The sequence below is a fragment of the Molossus molossus genome, unplaced genomic scaffold (assembly GCF_014108415.1).
Source record: "Molossus molossus isolate mMolMol1 unplaced genomic scaffold, mMolMol1.p scaffold_m16_p_14, whole genome shotgun sequence".
In the NCBI taxonomy this organism is placed as follows: Eukaryota; Metazoa; Chordata; class Mammalia; order Chiroptera; family Molossidae; genus Molossus; species Molossus molossus.
In genome coordinates this window covers 2,102,306-2,118,565 of record NW_023425349.1, presented here as the reverse complement: position 1 = coordinate 2,118,565, position 16,260 = coordinate 2,102,306, and the positions used below count along the sequence as shown (strand labels likewise).

At 64.2% G+C, this 16,260-nt stretch overlaps 1 protein-coding gene across 1 annotated transcript in view; it reads left to right on the top strand.

The window, feature by feature from the left end:
* The window catches only part of COL5A1 (collagen type V alpha 1 chain), a 95,364-nt gene that overhangs the window by 52,951 nt on the left and 26,153 nt on the right, over positions 1 to 16,260 (top strand). The window contains exons 28-41 of the mRNA XM_036261675.1: positions 751 to 795; positions 1,378 to 1,431; positions 1,809 to 1,916; positions 2,559 to 2,612; positions 5,712 to 5,765; positions 8,951 to 8,995; positions 9,129 to 9,182; positions 10,056 to 10,100; positions 10,513 to 10,566; positions 11,585 to 11,638; positions 13,357 to 13,410; positions 13,663 to 13,770; positions 15,049 to 15,138; positions 15,231 to 15,284. Of these exons, the coding sequence (XP_036117568.1) occupies positions 751 to 795; positions 1,378 to 1,431; positions 1,809 to 1,916; positions 2,559 to 2,612; positions 5,712 to 5,765; positions 8,951 to 8,995; positions 9,129 to 9,182; positions 10,056 to 10,100; positions 10,513 to 10,566; positions 11,585 to 11,638; positions 13,357 to 13,410; positions 13,663 to 13,770; positions 15,049 to 15,138; positions 15,231 to 15,284 (873 nt within the window). The remainder of the gene's footprint in view (positions 1 to 750; positions 796 to 1,377; positions 1,432 to 1,808; positions 1,917 to 2,558; positions 2,613 to 5,711; positions 5,766 to 8,950; positions 8,996 to 9,128; positions 9,183 to 10,055; positions 10,101 to 10,512; positions 10,567 to 11,584; positions 11,639 to 13,356; positions 13,411 to 13,662; positions 13,771 to 15,048; positions 15,139 to 15,230; positions 15,285 to 16,260) is intronic.

Sequence of the window (16,260 nt, the reverse complement as noted above, 5' to 3'; positions counted from 1 at the left end):
CCCCTGGCCCCGCTGAGACGCTGGCACGGGAGCCCCGGGAGGGAGGACACATCCTGCCCTGTGGTCCTTGTTGAGCACAAAGATGAGGTGCGCCCTGAGCTGACTCCTCTACCAGTGACCCTGGTGGGCTAATCCGTCACCACGTGCTAATGGCCACCAAGAGCCATCGGGTGGCTCAGGGCCCTGTCCTGAGGCTCCACAGGGGTCCCCTCCACCAGCAGTGATGGGGTAGTGTAGTCTTCACCCCCACTTTCCTACTGAAGAAACCGAGGCTCGAAGGAGTCGGGGACGGAGTCTCAGACCACCGAGCGGGGGCCGGAGCCTGACCAGTCTGCCTGGTTCCAGAGCCGGTGCTCGGCCCCCAGGGCCCGCTGCTCCCCGCGCCTCGGACAGATGTTTCTGGAGGCGATGTCCGTGGTGGAGGCCAGTCCAGAGCCGCTGGCACGGGGTGCGGGGGCCGGAGGTGCCTCCACCAGCCCACGGAGCTCTTCCTCCTGAGGCTGGGCCACCGGGACAGAGTGGCTGGGGGGCACTGGGACAGGCCGGCAGGGGGGGTGGGACAGGCTGGCGGGGGGGGGCGCCGGGACAGGCCAGCGGGGGGGCTCCGGCTGGGGGGCACCAGGACAGACAGACTGGCGGGGGGCGCACGGACCGACTGCGGAGTGCTCACCTGCCTCGCGTCTGGGGCTCAGACCGTCTCCCTCACGGGCTCAGGTTCGAGGACGCTCACTTTCCTCTTGCATTCGGTAGGGGGCAGATGGCATCCGCGGTCTGAAGGGCACGAAGGGCGAGAAGGTGAGCATCCCTCCTGTCCCGTGGCGGCCAGCCTGGCCCCGGCTGGGCCAGCTCTCCAGCACTGGCTGACCTCTGCACACCCCCAAATGTGTGCGGCTCCCCCTAAAGCGCAGGGCTGCGTCCCTGGGGACCTCGGGCCACCTGCCCGTCCTCGGCCCGGCCCTGGGGGCAGGAGCCAGCTTCCCCAAGTCCTCTTGGCCTTTCAGAGAGTGGGCAGCAGGCAGGGACCGTCCTTTTCTCTCCACCATTGTCCCCAAGCGGACGAGACCTGCTGAGAAACGGGCCCACAGGCTGGGCACGGGGATGCCCACCGCCCAGTGGGGCCGAGCTCCCGGATTCAAGCTGGACCGGGCCCCCTGAGGGCGCCGAGCCAGCCAGACCCATACAGCTCCGTGTCTGTGAATGCCACGCTTTGATGGACACTCCTCAGGGGCGGGGCGGGCACTGGGACCCTCCCCCGCGTGCCCAGCGAGGTGCCTTGGCCCAGAGGCTCCGGGTGGGCGGACGTGTGCGGTGGGAAAGCCCTCGGGGGGCGGGGGTGGCTTCTTCCATCGAGACCCAGGTCCTCTCTCGCTTGCCCAGGGTGAAGACGGGTTTCCTGGATTTAAAGGAGACATGGGCATCAAGGGCGATCGGGTGAGTATTCCGGGCAGGAAAGGGGCCGGTGCCAGGCCCTGGGGAAAGTCTGTAGGAGGGTCTGGGGTGTCTGGGGCCACAGAGCAGCTTCTCAGAATGGTGACACGTCTGTGGAGGTTCGTGGTCTGCAGCAGGGACAGCTGGGAGCTCAGGCCTGGCTGTCTCTGTCTCCTCCGCTCACCTGGCATTAACCACCCGGGATGCCCTGGGATCATCTGTGGTCACCTGCCTCTCTGCCCTGTATCGGCCCGAGGCAGCCGTGGGCCGAGCCGGCCAAGGAGCTCTTACAAGAAGGCTGGGAGCAGCCCCTCACTCTCCACGGAGGCGGGGGGAGGACACCGTGGGGCCTCTCTCACCTTCTCTCTTCTGACCTGCAGGGGGAGATCGGCCCACCTGGTCCCAGAGGGGAAGACGGCCCCGAAGGCCCTAAGGGTCGTGGAGGTCCTAATGGCGACCCTGGTCCTCTGGGACCCTCTGGGGAGAAGGTACGTGACACGGCGTGCCCGACCCCTTCCTGGGACAGACGGGCCTTTCCCGGTGGCCTTGGGCGTCCAGGCTGGTGACTCGGCCAGGCTGCGCCTCGTGCTCGGGGTGCTGTGGTTCCCGACACGGGTTCCTGTCCCATTTGCTCTACCCAGTGGCGCCGAGCCACGCCCCCCCCACAGCGAATTTGCTGGCAGATCCGTCCCTGCCTTGGCCTGAGTCTGGTCCCTCTGAGCCCTTTGCTCGCCCCGGAGGGAGAGTCCCTGCAGGCGCTGCAGAGAGCTCGGGTCCGAGCCCACACCTGGCGTCTCTCCATGGACAGAGCTCTGACTGCCCTGTCCCCCTGCCCGCCCCCCCCCCCCCCCGGGCCCAGGAGGGGCCCACAGCTCCTGCCCGCCTTGCCCCCAGGGCACAGCTGGTTTGCAAGAGGGCAAAGCAGGGTCTCACCCAGAGACGACTCTGATTCAGCCTTTACCTCGGGCCACTTCTGATGCCGCGAGGGCTTGGCCCTTCTCCGGGGGTCTTTGCTTTTCCATCAGGACGGCAGGGGTATCTGGGAGACCAGGAGAGGGCTCCCGTGACAACCGCGTCCTTCGGATCCAGAACGCCGTGCGCCACATCATGTAACTGCTTTCTCCCCGCAGGGCAAGCTCGGCGTCCCGGGGTTACCGGGTTACCCAGGAAGGCAAGGGCCAAAGGTAACCTGCGCGCTAGACGCTCCCCGCCCTCCCCTCCCTGTTGGCTGCACCGCTGGCTGTGCAGGGGGTGGTCCTGACAAGGGGTCGGCTCAGCCCACGAGCCGCTGGGTCCCGCCCACACACAGCTGCCTGTTACCCGGGTGGCCAGGTGGCGCTGGGAGGAGGTGCTGGACAGGCGGTGGAGTCTTCCAGAGAAGGGGCCAGACAGCCTGAGCCACGGGGTCTCCACCCCCAGAGCTCCTGAGGGAACAGGCCTGGCTCTGGCGCCCCCTGGGGACCCGGAGCTTACCTGCGACTTTCTCATGAAGCCACGAGGCCCTTTGGAAAGTCCTCCAAAACGTTATCTTCCTTTGACATCTCCCCTGCTGTTATGCGTGGTTCTTCGTAAAATAACCCGCTGCCTGCAGAGACAGAGGGGACCTCAGGGAGGGTCGTGCCAGGTGGCACCTGTGACCCACTGTCCTCCGGCCACGGGCCGTGCAGACTGCGCTCAGGCCTGTTCGCAGAGGGACGGCGGTGAGCTCCAGGCGTTTCTGTTCGCGCGAGGAAATGCCCACTGCCGTCCCTCTGCGGAGGCTCCTGGCCACGCCCGGGTGCAAGCCCCTGTGCAGGGGCAGGCGCCGAGGGCAGAGTTTGTTCAGGGTCCGACAGTGTGGTGCCCACCAGGCATCGAATAAGGGGCTGAGCGAGGGGAGAGGTTGTACAGGTCACACGCAGGCAGCGCTTTGGAAGGGCGAGGGCGGACCCTGGAAGCTGCTGGGCACTGTTGAAAGTCCTCGGGCAGGGACGGGGCGTGGCCGGGCTCTCACGCACGGTGACCCAGCTCCGGAAACTGGGCACAGTGCAACCCGCACCCCAGGTTGGCTTCCTTGGGGTGTCTCCTGTCTGGTGGCGCATGTGGGCTGTGAGAAGTGCAAGGTGTGGAAATGGGCACACGGTCAGGCTGGGGTTTTAAGCCACACAGACCTCCTGTGGGCGGGCCAGGTGCCGTGCACAGTGTCATATGGCAGGTGTTCCAATTTTATTTTATTTATTTAAAAAATTATTTTTTCTTTATTGATTTTGAGAGAGAGAAAGGGAGAAGGTGAGAGAGAGAGAGATATCGACGAGAGAGAACACCGATTGGCCGCCTCCTGCGTGCCCTCCACCAGGGATCGGGCCCACATCCTGGGCATGTGCCCTGACCGGGAATCGAACCAGCAACCCTTTGGTGCACAGGATGGCGCTCAAGCAACGGAGCCCCTCCAGCTGGACCCGAGCAGGGCTTAGGGGCTAGGCGGTGCTGAGGACGCCCTCAGGCTCACCTGGTGGAGTTCAGAAGAAGTAGCTCTCAGGGCTCCAGGTGGCGCGTGCATCTGCACCCGTTCCCGACTTTCCAGCCACGAGCTTTATTTAGCGGTGTTCCGGGGGTAGCGAAACGCGACAACAGGTGCAGTGAGCGAACGCCCCAAGTGCGAGATTCAGAGGTGCCCAGTTCCTCTCCGCTGCGCACACCCCCCTTTCCTCCGGGGCACCAGCGTTTCCGAGGCAGGCGGTGTGAGAGGGCGTGGGGGGGGCACGGCGAAGCCTCGGTTTCGTTATAGATTTGGAGTCTTGAGATGCTTAGGGAATGTTTGTGAAGTGGATGGTGGGTGGTGGCTGGGTGGATAGGTGGATAGGTGGATAAATGGATGGGTGGGTAGAGGGATGGTGGGTGGGTGGTGGGTAGATGGATGGATGGTGGGTAGATGGGTGGTGGGTGGTGGATGGATAATGGGTGGATAGTGGGTGGATGGATGGATGGTGGGTGGATGGATGGTGGGTGGATGGTGGGTGGATGGTGGGTGGATGGATGGGTGAAGGGGTGGATGGATAGGTGGGTGGATGGTGGCTGGATGGATGATGGATGATGGATGGTGGATGGTGGGTGGATGGTGGATGGATGGATGGTGGATGGATGATGGATGGATGGTGGGTAGATGGATGGTGGATGGATGGTGGTGGATGGTGGTGGATGGATGGTGGATGGTGGTGGCTGGATGGTGGGTGGATGGATGATGGGTGGATGGATGGTGGTGGATGGTGGTGGATGGTGGTGGATGGTGGTGGATGGATGGTGGATGGATGATGGGTGGCTGGATGGTGGGTGGATGGTGGTGGATGGTGGTGGATGGATGGTGGATGGATGGTGGGTGGATGGATGGAAGGATGGTGGGTGGATGGATGGATGGTGGATGGATGGTGGGTGGATGGAGGGTGGATGGATGGCGGGTGGATGGCGGGTGGATGGATGGAAGGATGGTGGGTGGATGGATGGATGGTGGATGGATGGAGGATGGATGGCGGGTGGATGGTGGATGGCTGGTGGGTGGATGGATGGATGGTGGATGGATGGTGGATGGATGGCGGGTGGATGGCGGGTGGATGAATGGAAGGATGGTGGGTGGATGGATGGATGGTGGATGGATGGTGGATGGATGGCGGGTGGATGGCGGGTGGATGGATGGAAGGATGGTGGGTGGATGGATCGATGATGGATGGATGGTGGATGGATGGTGGATGGATGGTGGGTGGATGGTGGATGGATGGTGGGTGGATGGATGGATGGTGGATGGATGGTGGATGGATGGCGGGTGGATGGCGGGTGGATGGATGGAAGGATGGTGGGTGGATGGATGGATGGTGGATGGATGGAGGATGGATGGCGGGTGGATGGTGGATGGATGGTGGGTGGATGGATGGATGGTGGATGGATGGTGGATGGATGGTGGGTGGATGGATGGTGGATGGTGGTGGCTGGATGGTGGGTGGATGGATGATGGGTGGATGGATGGTGGTGGATGGTGGTGGATGGTGGTGGATGGTGGATGGATGGTGGTGGATGGATGGTGGATGGATGGTGGGTGGATGGGTGAAGGGGTGGATGGATAGGTGGGTGGATGGTGGGTGGATGGTGGATGGATGGTGGGTGGATGGTGGATGGTGGTGGCTGGATGGTGGGTGGCTGGATGGTGGGTGGCGTTGTGTCTGGGGCTGGGGACTGGACCCTGCAGCTCCCAGCTGGCCCCTGGGCAGAGCTCGTCCTCCGGCCCTCATGCTTCTCCCTCGATGTCCTCTCAGGGCTCCATTGGGTTTCCTGGATTTCCCGGTGCCAACGGAGAGAAGGGCGGCAGGGTAAGTCAGCCTGGCTGCGGTCAGGTTTATTCTGCAGGACGGTGTTGCTTTCTCAGGCCCAGGCTGCCCTCCAGAGCCCTGGCCTTGGGCTGGCAGCCGTCCTCCTCGGCGCGGACGCTGGGACACCGTTCCCGGGTCTGGGTGACGCAGCGGGAGGGGCTGCAGGTGGGGCCAGAGCGCAGGCGAGAACAGCCCCCTGGTAAACACCCGGCCCGGCTGGAACAGCGAACCCAGACTGCTGGCTTTCTCCCCGTGACCCTCCCTCCAGGCTGAGTGTAAGAGGAGGGGAAGGAGTCTTCCCTCACTGTATGGCTCACCAGCGCCGGGGTCCTCGTTCCAGAAGCTTCCCTCCCTTGAGAGCCCCAAGCTGCCTGCACGCCGCTCTCTGGTTCCCTTCGCCGCACTGCGAGGTGTGGCGCAGGGGGTGCCGGGTGTGGCGCAGGGGGTGCCGGGTGTGGCGCAGGGGGCGCCGGGTGTGGCGCAGGGGGTGCTGGGTGGACGCCTCGGGCACAGCTGCCCCACGGTGCTCGGTGAGGTCTGCCCCCCGGCTGAAGGCGCCCCGGCCGCATTTAAAATGTCCTTCCGAGAATTCCACGTGGGCATCACTGGAGTTTCGGCAGGGACCGCAGGAAAGGTGACGAGGAACAGAAACTTGTGGCCTCGGCGCTGGAGCCTGACCACCGCTCGGCCTGAGCAGCGGCCACTGAGGGGCCCGGAGAGTGGACTGCAGGTCGGAACAGAGGCTCGGCCAGCCTGTGGCACCGGCATCACCACGGACCCTCCTTCAGAGAACTGCTGGACAGTGGCCAGAGGCAAAACAAATCCTGGTCATCCAGACCTGTGGGCCTTCCCAGCACCAGACACCCCACAGCTGGGAGCCCGCTCCCCCACAGTGCTGGTTGGCAGTCACATCAGGGGTTTTGGACACTGTCCCCGCCTTCCTGGCCCAACCACCGTGTGGGTAGCAGGCCGAGGGTACGGCCCTCCCTTCCCTCAGCGCAGGACAGCGGTGTCTGCACGCCAGATGGACTGGCCACCTTCACCTCCCATCAGAAGTCGCTGGGGCCCGTGTAGCCGAGTGCACACAGGCCGCCTGCTGACGCACGGGGGCAACTTCCTGGACAGTGTCGCTGCTTTAATCCAAGTTTGGAAAGTGACGGAGAAGGGGGTCTGCTAAGTGGGCACGCGCTCTGCAGGGACTGGGTGCCAGGCTGGCCCAGACAAGGCCCATCCTCCAGGGTTCACCGAGCATTGTCTCGGACATAGGTTTGTCCCCTGAGCCTCGGGGAACTGAGGACTTCCTCTCCCCACCGCCCCCGGCGTGGGTGTCCCTGTCCTCGTCTTGCCCTTGGCTTTGGAACTCAGTGACTGGGTTTCCATGTGGAGACAGCTCAGTCACTTCTGCGGCAAATGCTTCCACATTCCCTACAACAGGGACCCTGCCGTGCAGAGGGGGCACCCAGGGACCAGCGCTCACGAGTGATGGGCGTGAGGGAGGAGGACAGGATGCATCAGGGGGGTTTTCACAGGAGCCAGAGCCTAACCTGGGCAGTCAGGGAAGGCTTCCTGGGGGCAGTGACATTTCGTGGGACCTGGAGGAGGGACAGAAGTTGGATAGGTGAGGTGGGGAAGGTGGGCAGAGTAGCTGGGGGGGGGGGGGTGAGGCAGGCACGTGGCCAAGCCCTGGGCTGGGGACAGGTCTTCCTGGAGGAGACGGCGAGGCCACAGAACCTGGCAGGGGCTGTCACTCCTCATGGTCTTGATCCCACTGTGGGGTTCATCAGGGGAGTGACGTAGGAGGTATTTAAGGAGCTCTGGCCCCCGTGTGGGGAGGGGACACACAGGGCAGTGGCGGCCCATCCCTGTCCTGGGCCACGGCAGGGCCCCAGCGGCCCTGCCCGGGAAGAGCCAGCCCTGGAGCATCACCGTCAGCAGCCAGGAGGCTTCTCCCACCTGCGCGTGGAGCAAGGTCACCGCTGGGACGGCGCCAGGCCGGGACAGGCGCTCACACGCAGGGCGTTCAGGAGACCGGACTGTGGCCCTTGGCTCAGTGTCAGTCACCGGACCCAGAACTCTTGCTTGGGATTTGTTCACGAAGAACACGGAGGAGATGTGCCACCCGGGGCCCCAGACGGAAGTCCTGGCCGAGACTCGCCGCCCGGGCCCCGTGCACCGTGGGTGTAGGATGGGACCTCGAGCCGGTCACGCTGCAGGATTAGACCGGTCTGGGCCGCAGTGGTAGCCTAGGGTGGGCGGCTTGGGTTTGGCGGCGGGTGGGCCGTGCTCACCCACAGACGCCACGGTGCCTCCGTGGCGAAGCCCACCAGGGGAGGCAGCAGACACGTCGTCCATTTCTCCACGCAAATACTTCTCGAAGCCGGAGGACACCGCCATGGAGCCAGCGCTGTTAGACAGCAACGTCACCGCCTCAGCCTCGGGAACCGTCTTACTCGGTCTGTGTCAAAATGGGAGACCGGCGAGCCCTTAGGGTTCTGGTGGCACACGACGGAAGGCGGCGAGAGCCCGCAGGTGGCCCTGAGCACACAGCTCCTTCCCCGCCGGATTGGCAGAAACCGGAGCAAAGTTCCGGAGAAGGCCTCGCGTCTGGGTGCAGGACGGCGGTTCTGTCCGCGCTGCCCAGCTGACCTCGCGCTGCGGAACGACCGAGCGCCGGGCGCCTTCGTTTTCTGCGTTTTGGAAAATGCAAAACCACAGCAAAGGAGCCTCCGTGCGTGCGGAGAGAGGCAGACGCCCCTGGATCCAGGACTCGCCTGTGAAATTGCCAGTTAGCTGGCTGGCAGAGCCTGCTGAAAATTTAATCGCTAATACTCTTAACTGTAGCAAAAATAAATTATGTATGAAGGGGTTGACTTTATTCTCTTTCCTGGCAATAATTGAGTCCCCACCCTCGGTGAGAGAGAGATGAAGAGGGAGGGGGTGGGGATGCTTCGAGGCGAGAACCAGATAACGGCGGTAAGCATCCATCAGCCCTCGGGAGAAAATTGGATTTCAGCGAGCCGTGTGCGGGAGCACGGAGCTCTCCCGGAAAGTCTCCGACTCAAACAGAGACAAGGGAGGGTCCCTTCCGCCTTCTGATTTGAAGCTGTGTGGCTCCATGGCCCAGGAGGGGCCACCGCCCAGGCAGGGACAGGCCAGGCACTGACCAACCTCCTTTCTGATTCTAGGGCACACCTGGGAAGCCGGGACCACGGGGACAGCGCGGCCCAACGGTAACCACCCTTTGGGTTGAGGGCCGTTCCGGACACGGGAGCACGTTGTGGGAGTGGCCTGGTGGCCACAGGAAGGCCGTGTCCAGGAGCCTGGGGACTGCGGGCTGACCTTTCTTCTCTCCCCTCTGTCCAGGGTCCACGGGGCGAGAGAGGTCCCCGGGGCATCACCGGGAAGCCCGGCCCCAAGGTACGTTCCCCACGCCCCTGGCCGCATGGGCCCACCTTGCCGGGCACCCTCAGGGGCACCCCAGGGTCACCAGGGTCCTTTTCATGTGAAAAGAAAAGAAAAAGAAGTTTTCTTGGCGTATTTAGAAGGAGCTGGTCAGCTGCACGCGTTAGGTCAGGCTGACTCGAGTGGCTGTGGCCAGGGGGCCTGGCCAGGCCGTCCTGCGTCGGAGCCCCGGGCCCTCGAGCGCCAGGCCCCGCTGGGCCCTGTCCGTTCTGGTGAGGAGGCCTCAGTGTTTTCTCGAAAGGAGTTTTGAACGCTACAGAGAGATCTTGGCCAGACATCTAAGAAAGTTCTGCCACAGGCAAGCACCTGAGCCGCCCGCCCCACTGAGGGGCGCAGACACCGGCTCCTCCGGGTGTGAGAGTGGAGGTGACCTCGGGGTGGCCCCCATGTCCTGTCCTGGTCCCAGCGCATCCCCACCAAGGCGATGGGGTCCCATCCGCTAACCGGACACACCCATCCGGAGGCGTGGCCGTGCTGGTGCCGTGAGCTCTGGGGCGTGGGTGTCCCCGTGCGCGCTCCCTCAGGGCCCTGCGCTGGACACCTGCGTCCACCTTCCCGGGGGGAGCTCGGCCTTCGTGCCACCGCAGGAGACTGTCCCCCGGGAGTGTCACAGGCTGCTGGTAGCAGCTCGTGGTCAGTGTGTGTAGTGAGGACAGGTGGCCTCTGGGCTCCGAGGACCAGCGCCTGACGCTCTGCTTGTATTGAGGAGGGTCCCGGCTGCAGGGCACAGGGTGGCACCTGACCCTGAAACTCTGGCCTTGTCTCCCGTCGGAAACGGTGATGTAGTAACTCTGTCCACACCCTAACCCTTGTTCTCTCCGCCCCCAGGGCAACTCCGGAGGCGATGGCCCGGCCGGCCCTCCAGGTGAACGGGTAAGTGCCCCGACGCGGTGCAGCCTGTCCTTGGGGGGGGCCCTGCAAACGAGAGGGGCTTCCCAAAGTCCGGATGGCGAGGGGCAGCCTGTGCTGGCAGCCAGGTCTTCTCTTGGGGGGCAGCCGCCTGTCCAGTTGGCCTGGTCTTGGGGTGTGGGGGTGGCCAGGACGTGGGACCTAGGCCCTCAGCCCCGTGCTGCCTGCGGGACCGCGCCCTGTGCCCCAGCCCTCGGCCCCGGACCGGACCTCCCTTTGCGCTCTGGCGAGGGGGCTGGGGTCAGGGAGCAGAGGTCCCGGGGAGGGTGGGGAGCTGGGCCTGAGCGCAGAGGACACTGGGAGACTCCGTGGCAGCTGTGGCCCCACAACCAGCAAGAGGACATCTGTCCCCAAACTGGCCATTCTCTGTCCCCAGGGACCCAATGGACCCCAAGGACCCACGGGATTCCCCGGACCTAAGGGCCCCCCCGTAAGTAACGCACCTTTCTGGTTTGGTCCCTCAGCTTCGGGACTTCCTGGGCCCGCACAGCCTCAGCACAGCGGGCGGGGGTCAGTGGGCGGGGGGCGGGCGGGGTCAGTGGGAGGGGGCGGGCGTGGTCAGTGGGAGGGGGGCGGGCGGGGGTCAGTGGGAGGGGGGCGGGCGGCCCAGACGGGATGCTCGTGGGCAGACTGTGCGTGTCCATCCCCTGACCCTCCTGTGCTGGCAGAGCTGCTTTGGGAAGCATAGACCCCTTTCTCCTTTGGTCCCCGAACTTTCTAGTGGGGTCTGTGTTAGGGTCCTGGGGTTACCGCACAAAGGCACCCTCCCCCCGTCTGGAGGCCGGAAGTCTAAAACCCAGGTGTGGGCAGGCTGCTTCCTTCCGAGTCCCTGCGGGGCTGCAGCCCCGCCCGCCCCAGCTCCTGGGCTTATAGGCAGGCTGCCTGATCTCTGCCTTCACATGGCCGCTCCTGTCCCTGCGTCTTCAAACCTCCATCTTTTTATAAGGACGCCGGTCACTGGTGGGCCCTCCCCACCCTCAGCCAGGACCACCTCCTCTGGACTTGATGAAACGAGCAAAGACCCCGTTTCCAAATGAGGTCCCTTCACAGGTCCCAGTGGTTAGGCTGCAACACGTTTGGGGGGATGGGCACAGTTCCGCTCACAGCAGGTGCAACCTCTGACACCCCCAGAGGGAGAAACGTCCAGCGAGGGGAGCTTTCGCCCAGCGAGGGGCCCTGGGGGGCTGGGGCCCGGGCCGCCGTCCTCTCCCACCGGCTGGGCCTCCCGGAGCTGACGATCACTCCCTGCCTCGGTTTCTCCCCCTGGGAGAGGAGGGTGGCGGCAGCCTGACCCCCAGGCCGCCGGCGGGTTCGAGGAGACGAGCGGGTGCCGGCTCCCAGGAGGAACTTGGTCGCCGTGACTCGCGCTGGTTGCCTGAGAGACGAAGCGGCGACTTGGTTGCGTGTTCTCAGAACTGAGTGAGGCTTCCCCCCTTGTTCTTTCCCAGGGCCCCCCCGGCAAGGACGGGCTCCCGGGACACCCTGGACAGAGAGGCGAGACGGTGAGTGTTGCGGGGCTGGGGGCTCGGCCCAGCCCGGCCCCTCCGCTGCCCACACGGCACCCCCTCCGCCGCCCTGTCGGCCTCGGGGAGACCTGGGCACGAGGCCTGTCCGGGGAGGGCCGAGCGGGCCAGCCCCACGTGGCGTCTCGTGTAGAAGGCAGGTGCTGGTTCAGAGGTCACACCCCAAACCTTCGGGACACACGACGCCACGGGCACCTTGCTTCCTCCGGAATAATTCTGGGAGACCCTTGGCCTGCGCCCCCTCACCGACACCCCGGGAGCAGGGGCGTGGGCCTGGCGCCAACCCTGGCTGCATCCGGCCAGTCCTTCCGGCCACGGGGTGGACAGCGGGGGTCTGGAGGGCTCCTTCCCCGGCTTCTGTTACAGAGCAGACAGGTGGCCGTCGGGCTGGGCCCTGGGCGCCAGCCGGGCTCCTGCCAGCATCTTGGCCGTTAAGGCTGACCACCAAATTGACCTTGCCCTTAGCAGTGCCCGTTGTGGGCTTGGTCCCCGCACGATCAACTCTAATGCTCCTGGTTGTAAGCAAAGTGGGATCATTTTCTGCCCCTGAGCCATTTGGGATTGGGTCTGGCTTTGCGCTGCGTCCGTCCTAGAGGTGTCCCAGCAGTGGTGTGGGCACGCCTGTGACCTTGGGCACACCTGTGACCTGGAGGCTCCAGGCTCAGAGGGTCAGGCCCGGCAGGCCCGGCCAGCTCCTGCCACCGCCCTGGTGGAGGCTGATGGAAAGGCCCTGGCCTGGCCGGTCTCCGGGTGGAGCTGTCCCCAGGGCGGAGCTGTCCCCAGGGCGGAGCTGTCCCCAGGGCGGAGCTGTCCCCAGGGCTCCCGGCACGCGCAGGGGTTCTGATGCTGTGTGATTACTCCTCAGTGCCGGCTTTAAGAAAATCCCGTCGCCTCTTTGGTTCCTGGTGACGGGACCACGTTTAATCGTACCTTCCCGGGGCCCGGCACGAGGCGGCTGATAGATGGAGATCGCTTGGCTCCTTTGTTTATGGAGAAAAATTAAAACGTAGCGTGAGAGCTGTGCACAGGGCCTCTAATGTGGCCGTTCCGAGGAGACAGAGGGGCGGTTCTGCAGAGGGTGCTGGTCTCCCTGACTGGACAGAGGTGGCGGAATAGCAGCTCTTGTCTTTGCTGGGAAAGTAACCAGGCCTTCCCGGCTACCTCGGCCACACCGGCAGCCCATCCACGCAGGGGCACCCGGCTCCAGACCCACCGACAGATGTCTGCTCCATGGGGAGTCCAGACACCTGCCCAAGAAGGCCTCCTGGGGGTGCCGGCTTTTTTCCCCCTTTAAAATGGAAGCAGAGCCCTGGCCAGTTTGGCTCAGCGGTTAGAGCGATGGCCCGCGGACCAGAGCGTCCCGGGTTCGGTTCCCACTAAGGGCACGTACCTCGGTTGCAGTTTGTCCCCGGCCCCGGTTGAGGTCCTGTGGGTGGCAGCCAGTTGACGTGTCTCTCTCACATCGATGTTTCTCTCTCTCTTCCCCCTCTCTCCCTCCCGCTCTATCTGAAGATAATTGCAAAATGTCCTCGGGAGAGGATAAAAAAAAAAAACGAAGCAAGACAAACAGGCCCTCTCGAATGAAGCCTGGGACGTGGGGATGGGGACCGGCTGCGGGAAGCCCTGTCTGGGCACCGCGCGGGCGGAGGTGGCGTGGGCCACAGCGGCTGTCTCAGCGTGTGACTCTCTCTTCACAGGGTTTCCAAGGGAAGACCGGCCCCCCAGGCCCCCCGGGTGTGGTCGGCCCTCAGGTGAGAGACGGTGTCCCCGGGTGTACCTGGTCGCCTGTGTCACCTGCATGCACACGGGAGAGGGCCACGGCTTCGGGGAGAGTTCCCCAGGGCCTGCTGGTGTCGGTCCTGCTAAGAGACACACCGACGTCTGGAGAAGCCAAGACCGTGTGTGGTGCCTGGCGGTGGGCCGCTGTCCTTGGATTAAGGAACAGAAGGTCCCTCCCTTGTGAGTCCCCTGAGGTGTGTGGCTGATGCCGGTGTTTCGCACAGGGTCCCACGGGAGAAACCGGTCCGATGGGCGAGCGTGGCCACCCCGGGCCCCCGGGGCCCCCTGGTGAACAGGGGCTCCCGGGCCTCGCTGGGAAAGAAGGGACAAAGGTGAGTCACTCAGACCCCCCGCCTTTTCCTAAGGGATCGTGTTGGTATTCGGTCTGCTCTCCGCTCTCTGATGAACGCGCAGCTTCTCAGACACACGCTCCTCCCGCCAGCCCCGTCCTGACACGAACGTGGCTTCATTTCTGCTTCGTGTGAAAGGGGCAGAGCTGGCTCCTGCGGCGACGGGCGTTAAGGGTCTGAGGATCAAACCGTCCTTGGCCTCTGCCCTGGAGCCGTCGCCCTGCCCCCGGAAACACATAAAATGCTCTGCACGTCCCATGTCTATGTTTCCCAGAAAGTGACCCTTTAAACGCCCCCCATTAGAGACGAAAGAATCCACACCAAACATAGAGGAGGGGTGCATTTCTCTCGGAGCCCTAGCTCCCCGTCTGCTCCCCTTGTTCCCGGGGAAGCCTCTCCCCAGCCGGAGCCCCGGGGCGGCTGGTCACTCCTGTGTGTTAACGTAAAAGTGACTCATCCTTCCTTTTTCCATTTCTCGGTCAGAGACACAGGAAATGTGGGCTCTCCAATCTTTTATGTGGCCACATACAAGGGAGTCACGTAACAACAGAACAAAGTACAGCCAGTAAAGAAACACTGAAAAAGTTATGCCCGCGTGTGTGTATGTATGTGTATATATGCATGTGCATATATACACGTATACTGGGAAAACAGACGTGTGTGTGTATGACGAATACGTAGACGTTGTCTACACAGATGTAGATACAGATACAGGTGTATGTCCCAGGACAGGGAGGCCCCTCTGAGTTGGGAAAGGAGGTCACGGGCATGCTGGTTAGTCCCTGAGCTCCCGTGTCGGACCCCAGAGAAAATTCTGGAAGAGACCAAAGCTTCAGTGCACCTCCCGGAGGTGTCGGCTCGGCTGGTGCACCTTCTCAGAAAACATGGTTTGGGGCTTGAAACAAGAGTCTGCAGTGATGTGTGCCTTTAGGGCAATGCTCCCCACCCTCCGTCTGTGGACCCCTCTTCCGAGGACCCCGAGTCCACAGGAAGGCAGACACGGGGCAGAGCAGCCGCCCGGCCCTCAGCCCCGCTCAGCCCACGTGCCCCGAAGGACTCTGGGAGTCGCAGATGGAGTCCGTCCCCAGAACCACACACGGCAGCCCGACCGCAGGCTCCAGGCAGGGGTGCGGGCCGTGCTCCAGGGCATGGAGCTGCCCACAGGCGAGTCCACTCAGGACTTGGTCTCCTCTAAGGCCCAGCACCCCCAGGCCTGGTCCTGGGCACAGCTCAGAAACCTCCCTGTGACTCTGATTTCAGGGGGACCCAGGCCCCGCCGGCCTCCCTGGGAAAGACGGCCCCCCAGGATTGCGCGGCTTCCCTGGGGACCGAGGACTGCCTGGTCCAGTGGTGAGTAGGGTCCGGGGGACGGAGTGGGACACCGCCCAGCCCTGGGCACCTCTCCCCTCGATGACCTTGACCGTGACTTCGTTGCCTTGCAGGGACCACTCGGACTGAAGGGCAGCGAGGGCCCCCCTGGCCCGCCAGGCCCTGCGGTGAGTGGCGCTGGCCCGGCACCAGCCTTTTCTCCCGTGGCTCAGGGAGGGGGTCCCCCGTGGTGCTCAGGGCCCTGGTGAGGAGTGTTGTAAACAGTGTGTCCTGAACTGGCAGCGGGGATGAGGCCTAGGGGCTGGGGAGCCGGGCAGCTGGAGGGAGGGCTGGGTGGCCCCTTTGCGCCTGGGAGGGGCAAGGAGCCGCTGACGTGCTCAGTGGGTCAGGGCGGGGGCAGCGGGAGGGGAGCAGACGCAGGTCTCCGTGGCCTGGGCTCGGCTCCGGGTCGGGCTGACCACACGCCCAAGGCCGCCCGAGCCAGGTGAGCCCGCCCTGGTGGGAGGTCCGCCCCAGAGCTGTGGGGCAGGGTACGCGCACCTGCTGTCTATGGAACAAGGGTCCCTCCGACCGTAAGATCTCAGGCGGGAGAGGAGCTCAGGCCCTGTGCTGTGGTCTCAGGATCAGGGGCCACGAGAGACCATGCCCACCCCCAAGAGGCACGCCCTGAACCCCCGTTCTCGGCTGACGCTTTGCGGAAACCCAACATCTGCTTCAATTTCCCCAACTTCAAATGGGGCCCATCCGACAGCCCTGTTCAGCAGCAGGGACGTGGGGTGTCAGGAGCAGCCCGGCCCCCCGCTGGGACCGAGAGGGGCCCTGGCCCCTAACCGAGTTGCAGACCATTTCCGAGAGGTGATGACCGGGAAGTCAGGTGGAAATGAAAATGTCATCTCTCCTTCCGACCAAAGCCAAGTGTAGGATGACCCCTGGGCACAGTGGCTTCTCCAGCCGACGCCTACACGTAGCCAAGTGCCCACCGTCACCGTGCGCCAGGGGCGACGCCCCCATCAGACAGGAGGATCAGGGCAGGGCAAGCGCTGTGTGGGCAGCAGACCCCCTGGGGGGCAGGGGCAGCCCCAGAAAGAGCTCACTCCAGGCCAGCCCTCGAGGGGTGTCTCAGCCCCTTGGGTGGGGCAGACC